The 15,000-nt window shown below is 36.3% G+C and overlaps 2 protein-coding genes across 2 annotated transcripts in view; both read right to left on the bottom strand.

Moving 5' to 3' along the window:
* The window catches only part of LOC306992678 (DNA repair-scaffolding protein-like), a gene marked incomplete at its 5' end in the record, with an annotated part of 24,526 nt that extends 13,113 nt beyond the window's left edge, over window positions 1-11,413 (bottom strand). The window contains 4 exons of the mRNA XM_079601804.1: window positions 1,785-1,943; window positions 9,484-9,692; window positions 10,888-11,095; window positions 11,388-11,413. Coding sequence (XP_079457930.1) covers window positions 1,785-1,943; window positions 9,484-9,692; window positions 10,888-11,095; window positions 11,388-11,413 — 602 coding nt within the window. The remainder of the gene's footprint in view (window positions 1-1,784; window positions 1,944-9,483; window positions 9,693-10,887; window positions 11,096-11,387) is intronic.
* A 3,297-nt stretch (window positions 11,414-14,710) lies between these two features.
* LOC306992677 (uncharacterized protein) overlaps window positions 14,711-15,000 on the bottom strand; it is a gene marked incomplete at its 3' end in the record, with an annotated part of 10,123 nt that continues 9,833 nt past the window's right edge. Inside the window, exon 7 of the mRNA XM_079601803.1 lies at window positions 14,711-14,737. Within this exon, the coding sequence (XP_079457929.1) occupies window positions 14,711-14,737 (27 nt within the window). The remainder of the gene's footprint in view (window positions 14,738-15,000) is intronic.

Here is a 15,000-nt window from a genome sequence, read left to right as displayed (position 1 = left end):
TTTCCATATAATTAAAGTTGACAGGGACTAAAAAAAAAGATAAAATTACCAAGAAAGTAGTTAATATGTGACGTATGTACCAAATTCCAAAGCTTCTAAAGCTGTTCGCTAGCTTTAGTGAGGAAAAGATCAGAAGTTAAGATGTTATCCACTGAAAATCTTCCCTTTTACTTTGTTTTGGATTTGATTGTTTTAAATACAATATGATAGGTACAGGGGCGGAAGGGAATATTATCAGTTGATAATAACTTAAAATGCATATTTTTCTTCACAAAAGGCGATCATATGGCTTTAGAAGACATATTTTAAGTTTTTAGTGTCTTTTGGAGCTTGATTTCACTTTTATTTTATGGAAAAAAGCAGCATGAATAATCTCTATGCTTCTCTTTATGGGAAAAAACACATAGTTTGGGAGTTTTGAAAAGCACAAGGGCAAGTAAATGATTAGGCCTATAGAATTTCCATAAGTGTTTAAAATCTCTATTCACCATAAAGCCATGAGGCCGTTGATCCCACATAAGCTGTGCATGTTGAAAAGCATCTTGTGCATTCGTGTACATGGCTCATGTTCATATCCGTGGAAACACGTCACCAGAATTCCCATCACATGCCATCTTTAACTTAAACAACATAGATGTTAAAGGAGTGAGTGACCACGCAGACGATCTCGAGTAAGCGGACACGTGTAGCGAGATGCCAGAAATGCTCGGCGCAGACGTAAGTTTCGCAGACACACTGACACTGTGAGCTGCTAATCTGACCCAGCGAGGGTGGAAACAGAAGCTCATATTAACTTTCAGTTCAATGGAGTGCAGTAAGGCTCACTAATGATTTACAAATAGTCCAGAAAACAGGGTGTAGATGAGACAGAATACCAAGAAGGTTTACTGTTAGAAATAGACAATCATTTTGATTTCTGACCATATTTTCTTTTTAATTGTTTTATTTATACTCTAAAAATACATATATATTCTATAAATAAATATTGCTTTATTCATAAACTTGATTTATACAATTCAATATTTATTTATATAAATATTTTTACTTTTTTAAATAGTTGTATTAATATTCTAAAAATACATATTATTCTATAAATTAATATTCCAATATATATATATATATATATATATATATATATATATATATGCATGCATATAGGCATAAATAATGGTTATTTCTGTCCATATTTGCTTTTTTATTTATTTATTTATATTCTAAAAATAAAAAAATTACTATTATATGAAATTAATTTAATACTATGTGAAAATATATATTATACATATAATAAATAATATAATGGTTATATATTATATATTGTGTGTGTGTGTGTCTATATATATATATATATATATATATATATATAATTTATTCATTATATAAATATATAGACAATATATGACAAAATTATATCTATATGTATTTGTTTTATACACATAAAATTGTCATGTAAATATATATATATATATTCATTTATATAAATAAATATTGCTTTATATAATATAAAGTTATGAATAAAGAATATTGTCAGAAATAAAAAAAAATGTTATTTATTGCTGGTTTTTCCACCTACATCCAACTATTTCTTTAGTAGTCTATCCATTACCTAATATCTAGATGCATACTAACTGCTAAGCTGTGGGTCCAAGAAAAAAAAGAAAGAAAAAAAAAGTAGCAGAGGAAATTAACTTGGTTGGGTTTTTCTGGACAGACTTCAATTAATACTCATGATGTTTTTCAGATCAGCAGGATGTTTTTAGTGTCATGTGACTTCATCACAGACTCACTTGTCACGTGTGAGACGCTGGACGACCCTCAGGGCCTGGAGGAGGCACACACCACCCTCCAGATGTTCAGAGTTCAGCTGGATCTCGGATTCTGTGGACACACACTGCAGAAGAACCTCACCGAACATCCCGTAACTGTCCTGAACGAGAGCACACAACCTGACAGAAACAGAGAAGGAGAACAATCATTTAACTGCCACGACTGACTAATTTGCTTTGCATTGCTGCTATTCTGTTTGATTTTTTTGGATATATTACTTGTTTACTCCATTTGCACTGCTTTTATTTTACTTATTTTTAACAATTTCTCCTTGATTTTGCAATGCAAATGTTTAGTTTTTTTGTTATGCCAATAATAAAGCATGCTAAACTGAAATTAAAATGGCAAGAAAGACAGTGGTTGAGAAAGAAAGTTGTTTTTTTTACTGAAGGTAAAACTCCAGCAGGCATTTGAGTTTATTTGGACAAACTCTTAATGACAAACTGTACTCATAAGTAAACTGCACAAAATTAAGACCTGCAAATGAGAGTCTCTGAAGCTTCATCCCAACAACAAACACTCACATAGATACAGATATCGTCTACAGATTAAATGTTGACTTTGGCACCAGACAGGGACTAACTAATAACTTGATCTATGGCCTGACTCGTAGCGGTCACATGGCGGTGTTTCTATACTCAAAATGATATTTTTGCAGGTATTAATAGTCTCTACAGATAGTCACTTCACAGAGACTGGCGACTTTTTTTGGAGCCAGTAAACCACGGGACTAAACAAACAGGCTGGTATTTAAATATATTTTCACATGCTAGACAGTGATTTGATTGCACAGTAGAGATAACTATAGTGGAATACAAAAATAAACACCGTTGATTCGTACATTCTTCACACTGATTTAGTTGAAGACGTGTTTAGTTGAAAAACTGCTTGCAAGGCAGCTCCTCAAAATAATCTACATTTACTATTTTTCTTCTCCACATTTTCTGAAACAAATTCAGCTGAAACCACGTAATGTGCAGACCGTTAACAAACATTGTTCAGTTTAGAACTTTTTGTCAGCGGAAACCATGACCTAAAATATTTACTTCAAGTACTCCGAGATTTTAGGTTAATATTTCAATTATCAAAAAAGGTACACAATGTAACATTTGGCCCTATAGCAGTTAAAAATAAAACTGTGTATTTTGCGGAAGAAGATTGTTTTGGTTGTGCTTCGGCTCTGCGTGACGGATTATGCGAATTATGACCCTTCACAACAGATAATGCTTTACAATGAACTCTGTTAGAGAGCTACATATGGCAATTGACCGTTCGTAAAGACCCGCCCCCCTTAGTTACTGTCGCTATGTCCGACAAGCTACGCCGCTCTCACGCCACACCATGTTCTCACGCAGAGAAAACCACATCACGGAGCAGAGAGGACGCTGACAACACGCTGACAGACAGGACAGACCAGGTTACTTTTCAGTTACTTTTGATATTAAACATATTAAACAAAGTCTCACCTTTCAAATTTGGTCATTTTTAAAAAAGAAATTTAAACAATAAATGCCGTTTTGTGGCTCTTTAATGTGTCGTGACAGATCGCTGTGTCGCCTCAGTTAAAGCCGCTCGTGAACCGATCATCTCTTCCTTCTAGTTCATTTATAGCACCAAATAAACATGAATGAACATCAGAAGGAATGTTGTTTTAACCGCAGAAAGCCGTCAGTACTCTGTTTCTCAAGTTCAAATCCTCCCATGTTAATCTACTAACTCTCCTGACTGCTTTGTCGGACAAAATGGCGGATGGCGAAGTATGATTGGTCAGATCACCTGTCAATCAAGCTCCCTGCGAAGGGTCAATTAATCTGTTCAATAAAATACCTTACTCACCTGTCGAGTAATAAAACACGCCACCTCCACGTATATGACGAGACACGCATGTATGCAATATCCCGCCACGTCTAAAATAAAAACACTTACAATAGGCTTACCATAGAAAAAAAACTTTTGGAAGTATTCATGTATTTGGGAAACCCAAAGATCGCACAACCAACACTGAAGGCCCGTTTACACCAAGGATGATAACGATAACGATAAAGATATTGTTCTAAAAAAAATTCTAAATATGAAAGAAAAGCCAAGTCAGTCCACAGCACAACTATAACAATAATGGCGCAGAGAAACAATTTAGTTAGAATCACTTTCAGAACGAATTTTTACAGCTGATAAACGATAAAAACATTGACAGCCAATCAGAATCCACCTGAGCTCAAGCATTTAAAGCGGCGGACGACAAAAGCTGGTGTGGACACTAATATAGTTATCGGTTTTGGTGTGAACAGACTTAAATCGATCTAGTTCATATAAAATGTTAAATAAAAATGGACCATGAAAATACATCTATTTAAAATCTAACTGATATAATTACAATATCTGCATACTGAACTGTGATTGGTCTTTTCTGCCTATTTTCTCAACTATTTCTGGCCATTTATCTCAACTTTTGCTGTGTAACATTACAAAAGGCAACATTGAAGTTGAGTTATGTGTTGATTCACACGCAGAACTGACAGAAAACAAGATTCTCTTCAAGCTTCTTTCTATTTGAATTCAGTTGGGTTCGAATTTCTTCTCGGATTGGGTCAGTTTCACTTTTACGAAAATGATTTAATACTTATGCTGTCCAAGAAAAACTCTCAAAAAGCGCTTTGTCTTTACAAGACACTGTGTCCAACTCGGGCCAGATCAGGATAAAACTGATAAATGTCGTTTCATGTTTCACTAATAAATGTCCAAAATCAAATCTGCTTTCAAAACAGATTAAAAGACTGTATAACGCAAATAATTTGACTATGTTAAAGCTAATGATATTGGTGACCTTTGATGAACCATGACTGGCATATCGGGATTCGGGAATCATCCTGAACTGTGGTTACCCTGTTGTAGCGCTGCTAAAGAACATGGGGTTAAGTAAGTGTGGTTGTGAACACTGAGGCTTGTTTAGACCCGTGTGTCTATGAAACCAGAGAACAGGAGGGGTGACTGGGCAGTAGCACTCTGTGGTATATGGCCAGGTTGATATAAACAAACCCCTTCTTTATTCCCTTTATCCCTCTAACGGAGCAGCACCGGGTTTCTGTCATTGGTCAGCAGCAGTCACTAGCCACTTTCAGGAATCTGTTATTGTGAGCGTTCGCAGGAGTTCGCAGGAATTCGCAGCAACTTGGAGGCGCTTCCAGGAACTGCGATCCATTGAGCTTGTCCAAACACTCACACAAGCGGCGCACAAACACATACACACACACACACGAACACACACACACAAGCCTACTCGATGTAGGTACCCCACTACCCCTCCATTTCCTTCACACATGCACAAAAACTTCTCTGGCAGCTGATTGGTTAAGGCACAGTGGGCGGGATTCCTTCCGACATGGTGCCGGCCAATGGGAGCAGAGATTTTGATAAACAGGTCTGTAATCTGACACGTAAAGCACATTGTGTTCCACTTCTTCTTGAAAACATCCAACCCCTCCTGTCTGAGCAAAGAGAACTTCTTCAGCCTGTTTATACTGCTCTGAGTTTTTACTGGAACAACATATCTTCTTGGACCAAAAGTTAAATGCTAATTATTGTCTAGAAAAACTGGCCACAAAAACGAGGAGGAGGAGGAGGAGGAGGAGGGGAAAGAAAATGTATACAAGAGAGAGAGAGAGAGAGAGAGAGAGAGAGAGAGAGAGAGAGAGAGAGAGAGAGAGAGAGAGAGAGAGAGAGAGAGAGAGAGAGAGAGAGAGAGAGAGAGAGAGAGAGAGAGAGAGAAACTGCAATGTAACTGCAAACTAACAGTTGTAATGAGATGGGTGGCCTTGTTGAAGCACACCACACATCTACGCTGCATGCTGGAGGGTATAAACAGGGAAAATGGGTATCAAACATATGCTTATAATCTGATTTTAAGCCTGTGTGTAGTGAAATTATTAACAGAGGCAAGACAGCTTGAACATAAGGAACAATAAGTCCTTTTTGCCAGTGTTGTTATTGTTAACTAAAACAAAAAATTGTTTTTGTTAATTTAAATAAAGCTGAAATAAAATTAAATCTATTTTATCTATCTATAAAATCTATCTATAAAACATTAGATAAAAAATTTTTTTTTGAAATGTTGCCTTGGCAACTAACTGAAATAAATTGAAGGTTGAACTAAAACTGAAATAAAAAATTAATTAAAAGCTAAAAAATAAATATAATTACAACAACCAAAAAATTATAAAAGCAAGAACAATTACTAAACCTTAAATTAAATTAAAATGAAAACTAATTAGAAATATTAATAAATACTATAATAGAAAATAAATCATACTAAAATAATTTCAACAGCTGTGTAACCAGGTAAACAAATAAAATATGAGTGTTTTAAAAGTTCACGTTTAACTTTCCAAACTGGAGAAAGATTGAACACCAAGACAGAGAAAAGTACCAGTTAAAAAACACAAAACAATTTCTTTGGTAGAGCAAATGAACAAACAAGCAGTATTTTCTTCAAAAAGTCCAAAAGGACATTTTCACATGCTATATACCTCCCGATACAAAATTGTGCCGCCACAATGCTAGGGTGTTATTGGTGGTTGCCAGGATGTTGCTAGGGTGTTGTGGGTGGTTGCCAGGATGTTGCTAGGGTGTTGTGGGTGGTTGCCAGGATGTTGCTAGGGTGTTGTGGGTGGTTGCCAGTTGCCAGGATGTTGCTATGGTGTTGTGGGTGGTTGCCAGGATGTTGCTAGGGTATTGTGAGTGGTTGCCAAGATGTTACTAGGGTGTTCTGGGTGGTTATTTACAGGTCCAATGTCTCATGAGTCTCAATGACATTGCTCAGATCCATCCTTCAATTCTATTCATAATATTTATAGAAAATCTTTATCATTATTATTTAGCAACAACAACAACAATACATACGTGTTCTCAGTATAATTATTCATTATACTAATTAAAAAACTGGTTCTGAGACATTTGCACATAAAAAATTACAATATTGGTCTATCTGTATTAAAAAGGAATGTAAACATCCCCGTTTTATTCTCTGAGATCATGAGGCCTGTCCAAAGGAAGAGAATCTATGAGCATGTGAGGTTGCGAATGGCAGATATCATGTGCTGCGGTCTGCTTAAAACTCTGTGCATTACGTGTGCGTGTATGTGTTTTCTTCATCTTTGTCAGTGGCCTCACACACACACCAGGTTTGGTCCAGTCAGGGTTTCCCCGTCAACACACACTCCAGACCACAGTGTCTCGTCTTCCTGTGTTTCAGTGTTTACGGCATGCAGCAGCAGCGTCTGACAGGGATCCAGTTACCGACAGTCAAATGACTCTTTTTTTCCAATCACCCTTCATCAACACAGCACCACGTGCATTTTTGACAACAAATCAATGCGTCTCGAAGCGGGGCAGAGACCAGAGCGTGAGGGAGGCGCATGCTCTTTACAACTGTATGACAACATGCTACAAAAAACTCTATAACTCCATAGCAACATGCAAAAAATTCATACATCCCAAGCAATGTGCTAAAACCACTCTGAACACCTTAGCAACGTCCAAAACAACGTTAGCAACTACATAGCAACATACTTAAAAACAGCTAAAACATTCTCCCACGATTCGGAATAGATAACTTAACAAAATAACGTCATGTAATAGAGGTTATGACAAAATGTTAATTGCTTTAATAATTCTGAATTAATTATAAAAAAAAAATTGAATGAATGATTCAATGACTCACTCATGAATACTTCACTTGTTTCATTACAGGATGAATGAGTGTTTTTGAAAGAATCTCTTGAATGAATGATTCAATGACAAATAGATCAATGTGCTACAAAAAAAACTCAGAAGACTATAGAGTGCAAAAGTCGGGTTCCGGATATAAAAACTCCATTGATTTTCTCCATAAGGACATTGATTTTAAACGAAAACTTATAAACATTTCAAGACAGACCTACTGTGAGTAAGGTATTTGCTTTTGCTGAAGCCGTTAGCCCACATTATTTCATTTTTTAAATAATTGTGTTTAACAGTGGAATTCCTGGTGAAAAACCACATTACCCATGATGCTGTACAGTCAAAATAGCACTTTAGCTCCGCCCACTCCCATGAATCACTGTGAATGATGTAAACAAGTCGATCTCTCTACACTCTTAAAATACTTAAATGTTTGTATATATTATTCTTTCCCTTACTAAAGCCGTTAAGTACACCATCTTGTACCTTGTTTGCTACAAAATTTGTAATGCTGTGATTCACCTCGTAGCAGATTTGCTTGGTTCATGGCTTATAACTCTTTAACGAAGAATTTTTAAAAATCACTATGGAAAAAATGTATGGAAAAAATACTTCCGGAACCAGCGCCGCTAAAGAAGTGGGCGGGCACTGTTGCACTCTATAGCAACTACATAGCAACACCCTGGCAACCACTCATGACGATGAGATTTGCACAGGCAAACTCAGGTTTTCTTCAGCTGTAGTTTTTTTTCCTTGCAAGGGGGAAATTTTCACTTTCTGTTCTTTATTTTACTTTTTTTTCTAGATCTGGCTATGGATCACTGACATTGCTGGGCTTAATTAGAGATGTTTGTAGAGTTTTACCATGTGGTGCAAAGAACTGTGTGTGTGTGTGTGTGTGTGTGTGTGAGAGAGAGAGAGAGAGAGTGTGTGTGTGTGTGTGTGTGTGTATGAGAGAGAGAGAGAGGAGAGAGAGAGAGAGAGAGAGAGAGAGAGAGAGAGAGAGAGAGAGAGAGAGAGTACTCTATGTACTGGGAGGGGTTGTTTGGTTAGTCATTGACAGAATATGGAGCAAAGTTGCTCTCTCTCACCATTTATCACTCCATGAGGAGATTGACCTCTTGGAGCTTCAGCGGTGGGGTTTAGAACAGACAATGGCCTAATTATACCACACTGGAACACTGAGTGCACGTCCACACAGGACAAACACACAATCTGACGACGCATTTCATTCAATATCTCGTAAAACTACTATACACACACAGCACACTAGATCTACTGATATTCATGCTGTGTGATTTGAACCAGTAATATCAATAAATGTATTTTATTATGTCCCCAAGCACATTCTTAATCAATTTAGATACATTTTATTAGAAGCAAATGCTTTGAGATGTAACTGGTTTGCTAAACTGGTTTGGCTGGTTACTGGGGAAGGAGAGTTGCTGATAAACTGCACGTCGTATTTACTTACATAGATCTCAAGTCTCTGTGCTGCTAACGGCTCCAAACTGTGCTTAAAACCCAATAGTTTGTTATTGCTTTTAACAATAGCAAAGTAGAAGTGTAAAAGAAAGAAAAGATATTTCAGTCAATTCAACTTTTTGCTTTTTGACTAAATATTTAATAGTAAAATTACAAATTATAAATTATAAAATTTATTATAAAAATATACTATTGATCAAATAAATGCAGCCTTGAGTCTTCTTTCAGAAACATTAAAAAATCTTACCAACCCCAAACTTTTGAACAGGACTATATATATATTTTTAAGTATATTTATTAAACAACACCCATATCTTCAAGCATTTTAGAAGGTCTTTGGCCAAAATTAGAGTTTTGTTTATAAAAAATCTGCAAGAAGCAACAGTGTGCAGGACTTTTAAAATGTTAAAAATTCAGTGCTATGCAAACGAGAGCAACTGAAACCCAGAGGCCCAGTACCTGCCGATGTGCTGCGGTGGCACTGGTTCTGCTGGTTTGCTCAGTGCTTTGTGCTGGAGAGAAGCTCTGTGAAGGGATTGGGTGATGGGGATGCAGTAGACCCTCTGAACGACCACCTCAACAGGACCGCTCTGAGAGCCCGACGACCCACAAGCCTCCACTGCGTCCAGTAGAGACATCCGAATTTCAATTCTGTTCAACTCGCCGACCTGAGGATGGACAATTGGATAAGTTTATCTTAAAACTTTTTTCAAACCAGTCGAAATTTCATGACTTTCACGTAATATCACGGCACAATGGACAATGTCACCTCAAACCAGCAACTCTCACTGAAAATTAAAGATTTCTGGTCTCTTTGTCTCTGGGGTCAAGTGTGTTGCTCTCAACGCTCATGGCCTTTGAAGGACCACACCAAAACTTACAGATCAAAACAGCAGCTTTTGGTTACCAACTCTAAGCCTTAACCACAACATCACAACAAGAACTAGTGGAATTTAACTGTTAAAAAAAAAAAAAAAAAAAAAAAAAAAAAAAAAAAGTTTTTTTTTTTAAAGAAATTAATACTTTTAATCAGCAAGGATGTATTAAATTGATCAAAAATGATAGTAAAGACATTTATAATGTTACAAAATGCTGTTCTTTTGAACGTTCAATAAAAAATGATAACTACAAAAATATTACGCAGCACAACTGTTCAATATTGATAATGTTTCTTGAGAAGCAAATCATCATATTAGAATGATTTCTGAAGGATCATGTGACTAAAGCCTGGGATTAAATTATGTTTTCAAATATGACATTTTAAATTGAAATAATATTTAACAATTACAGTTTTTACTGTATGTTTGACAAATAAATGCAGTGAGCATTAGCGATTTTTGACAAAAACATTAAAATATCTTACTGACCTTTTAAATAGTAGTTTAAGTGTTGATGACAGTATGATAATGCACATTTAAATTGATTTTCCAATCAAAAGTGATCATATTTATGATATATTTTAAAGAATGTTTAAAAAAACATTGGATCCCATTGACCAATAGGGTGATGATCTCATCACTTTATACTTTTAAACCTGTGGTGTGTTTACAACCAACATAAACTTTGTTTAGACAACACTGCACTTTGGTTATTTTGAGTCGTAGACGTTGCATCATGAATTTGTTACACCGGGGTCTCGTCATATAGGACAATTTGGTTTTATTTTCACACTTAAGCAAATATTCATGCATAGAAACACCCCTCTTTAATCATTTAGACACACTGTCACACAGGAAATGGCAGCTGTCTCCATTCCAACAGCACGTCAGTACTTTCACACCGAATTCGAAATCTAGACGTGTCCCTTCTCTGGGAATTTCTGTTTTCTTCCCGTGATCACATGAGAGGGAACAGCTGACGAACCTGTTTACAGGGAATGGATTTCTGTGTTGACACTTGGCTTGTCCCTGACCGCCACAGGCACCTGGTTAACGGCGGAGGTCTGCATTTCTCCACGGCGACTGCATCTCTCGGCCCGTCTGCGTTATCCTTATTCTCCACGCAGATTTTCTGACTGAAGTGGGTGTTGAGAATTATGGGATAGCGTTCCCCTTCCACAACCAGATTCTGCCTGGAGGAGGGAGACAAAAATGGGAGTTCTGCTGGTTTTAATGTGTTGTTTTTGGGAAATTAACGGTACTTACAGCACAAAAACATCTAACCTTTCTTTATACAGCTTGACGCTTTACAACATTTTCACAAAACGCAACTACATTGATTGACAGTGATTGACACTGAGTAAAACCACCTCCACACTTCTCACACACATAAAAGAGTCTCAAACTATTCTCAGGTACACACAAAAGCTCAAGCCCTTCCCTCCCTGGGTGGAAAACGACTGTTGGTGATAAAGAGTGACTGACTGATCAACAAAGATGCTCTTTTCCATTTCACAGGCAGTCTGAAAACGCTGATTTTAAGTTGACATAAGTTCTTTGTACTTGGCATCTAACAGATCAACCGCGAAACACGCCGTGCTCTTTGGTGTGCCTTAGTAAGAGACCAAGATGTTGTTTGCTAAAAGAAAGATGTGAATTCGGTCCTTTGTTATGATTCTTCTCTAAAGAAAGTGGCATCTAAACATGGCTCGTTCTGAAGCACTATTCATCTAGTCTTTTCAAATGGATAAAAATGAGCTGCAAATTGGGCCAGACTTTTGATAGTTAAAAGTTACGTAGGCTGTGTTTCTCAAAAGCATCATGAGTGAAGTTGATATTAGAGACCATTGGTTCTAACTTCTATGATCTACTTAAGGCTTGTTCACACCAATAACGAAACCTATAAAGATAACTATAACAATAACTACATTAGCGACCACACCAGTAGACAATATCACTCTGTTTAATCTAAGTGTGCTGCTGCGGTTGTGTCCTCTGCCGCTTTAAATGTTTGAGCTCTTTAAAGTCATGTGGATTCTGATTGGTTGTCAATGTTTTTATTGCTCATCAGCTGGAAAAAAAGTCATTGTGAAAGTGATTCCAACTATTTTGCTTCTCTATGACATTCTTGTTATAGTTGTGGTATGGATTGACTGCTACTGCTTTTTTTTTTACTATATCTTTATTGTTATCATCCTTGGTGTGAACGGGCCATTACAATGCTTTCGAGAAACAGTCCTGGCAAAGATCAATCATTTAATGAAAATAATATAATAATTTTTTACATTACAATCATAAAATGGCAACACTAATATTGAGGCCTGTCTTAATTTCTTCAAGTTTTATTTTACCACAGGAAGCCTTTAAAGCTTCTCTTTAAAAAATACTTCTCATTAAAGTATGGGAAGATGTTCACAAAAGCACATTAAAAGTCATATTGCGATGTGTTTAATTTTGATGAATCATGCAGCCCTACAAAGACCTATGATCAGTTTCGTTATTATGGAAAGATCTACACTACTAGGCAGGAGTCACTGGAACATGAACAGGAAAGTGTTTACAACTAGTTATTGATATGACGCACATGGGGACAAAAGCCTGCAAATTATATACACACTTTTGTGAAAACATCTACAAGTTGGTAAGCACATACAGTACATAATACCCACTGTCACAGATGCATGAGAATGTACCATTCGCAGGGCCTCATGAGTAGGTTACAAACAGCCCTGATCAATCTTTGCACTGGATGTATGGTAATTTGTCACAGATCTGTTCCAAAGAAACGTGTCTTCAATAAGCGGAGACCTCCACTCCACTACAAGCCGGGGCCTGCAGAGCTCATGTCATGAGACGTAGCATGTACGTCAGCATTTAAATCATCGTGCCCTGAGAGAGAATTGAACAGGTGCCAGCAGAGGCAAGTAATCTCACTGAGCCTCATGAACCTCAGCCAACAGCTCCAGGGCAGCCAGCAAAGACAAGTTTACACAGGACAGGGGGGGGGGTCCTCTCCACCCTAATGTAAAAAGGCGCTTTTTTAGTCAGCCTAAGAAGAATAGGAAAGAAAATTCCAGTCTTTGACAACCCAAGAGTGACAGGTAAAAAAAAATAAAAAATCATCACCAAAAAAAATTTAAAATTCTGATTTTCTTGTTGGTCATTAAATCTACAACCGAGAAATATTTTTTACTATGTGCAATAACTAATCAAATACTTTTAATATTATCATTTATAATTAACATTTAATGTGATTTTGAAATATTGATACAAAGGGTTCCAGTGCTGATACAGGGGGAATATCGCACGGCTGAAAAGGCTCTCAGCCAATCAGATTCGAGAACCATGAAAGAACTGATGAATAAATAAATAAATAAATAAAACTACAGCTCTCAACTAACTTCTGTAACACACACACACACACACACACACACACACACACACACACACACACACACACACACACACACACACACACACACACACACACACACACACACACACACACACACACACACACACAGCTTCCATTAGTTTTGCTGACTTTATTATTCTAAAATGTACATAAATATTAATTATAAAATCATATTAAAATATAAACTATAATATTATGAATAATTTCGATAAAAATACAAATAAGTACTCCGGGAACAATATAAATGTAATTTCTTACAAACAAATGAAGAAATATCCTTTCTCATAAATGATATGCAAATAAAAATACAATGCAAAATCTTGGAGATCAGTTCCACAGGAAACAAAGTCTTAAGAGAGATTTGTTAATCTCACTGTGTACATAGTGTCATGTGGTGATCGGGATATACGTATGAATGCATTTCCGGTGGTTTGGAGAAGGAAGTAATGTACAAACGTAAGAGTGTGCTGACGTCAGAGCTGACACAAACAGGTGAGGGAGCGGCACAGGTGTAATCACAACCTGTCATTTCCTTCATAGCTGAACCATGAATGAGCTGGGAACAGCGTGTGTGTGTGTTCTTGTGTGTGATGGAATTGGTCATCAGAAATACACTATTACATAATTAACCAAACTGCTTTGGATTTTCAATTTTTGACTTTAATGTATGCCAAATCTAAAACGGTAGTTCTCAAATGGTGATAAATGCAAAATATAAACAGGGACTAACTATATATACAGAGTTAGGGGAGCAAATAAGCATTTTTAAAATAACAATGAGGTTATCAGTTTCTGTGCAAATTCCCGTCACTTGGACAGGTTAGAATGGACATGTAAAATCAGAGTCCTGAAGCAAAACCAGTGAGAACCACTTATACCACAATAATAGACAGAAATTCATCTAAACTATGATCAAATTGATGGGATTTCTAAAAGCACAAAACTTCACGGTTCATCTGTGATTTCATTCTCGATAGCCTTTTTAAGAGTTTGAGCATTTAAAGTGGTAGATGATAAAACTGCAGCACACACTTATAATAAACAGAACATTATCGTGCATTGATATGGATACTAATATAGTTAGCTTTATAGTTATCGTTTTTGGTGTGATCAGGTCTTAACAGTCATTTTCAATTAAAAAGGTTTGTCAAAACAAACCTGTTTGAAATTTTTAAGTTTTGTCACCATTAGCAATTTGTAATTTTATATTACATAACATTTTTTATGGAAATTAATGCCATTGCCTTTTTGGATTACTCATTTAATTCATTTGGAATTTGAATCATTAATTCCAATTCAACTTCCTGAGGGGTGTGGACAAATCAATTAAAATTCCACCTGATGAATTGAAAGGAAGTCAATTCTTACTTTTGGAATTTTGCCCGACCCTGTGTCACACTTGCACAACTATTTCATTGAACTGAGAAAAAAAAAAGAGAAAAAAAAAAGTGAATAAAATTCGCTTTAAAGGTTTTAAAAATGGTTCTTGCATTCATGCGATTTAAAAAAAAAAAAAAAACTCAATGTCTACATTAATCAACTACCCACGGGTTTTTAACATATTTGCCGATACATAAAGTGTTATCATCTGCCGCCCATTTTCTGCAAACTATGGGGGCCGAATTGGAGTCAATCTGTTGGACTTTCCAGGGTAAAATGAACTCTTGGACTTTCCAGGGTCAA

The sequence above is a fragment of the Phoxinus phoxinus genome (genome assembly GCF_949152265.1).
Source record: "Phoxinus phoxinus genome assembly, chromosome: 24".
Classification (NCBI taxonomy): Eukaryota; Metazoa; Chordata; class Actinopteri; order Cypriniformes; family Leuciscidae; genus Phoxinus; species Phoxinus phoxinus.
Note: the sequence above shows the minus strand (reverse complement) of the source record. Positions and strands in the feature narration are given on the sequence as shown.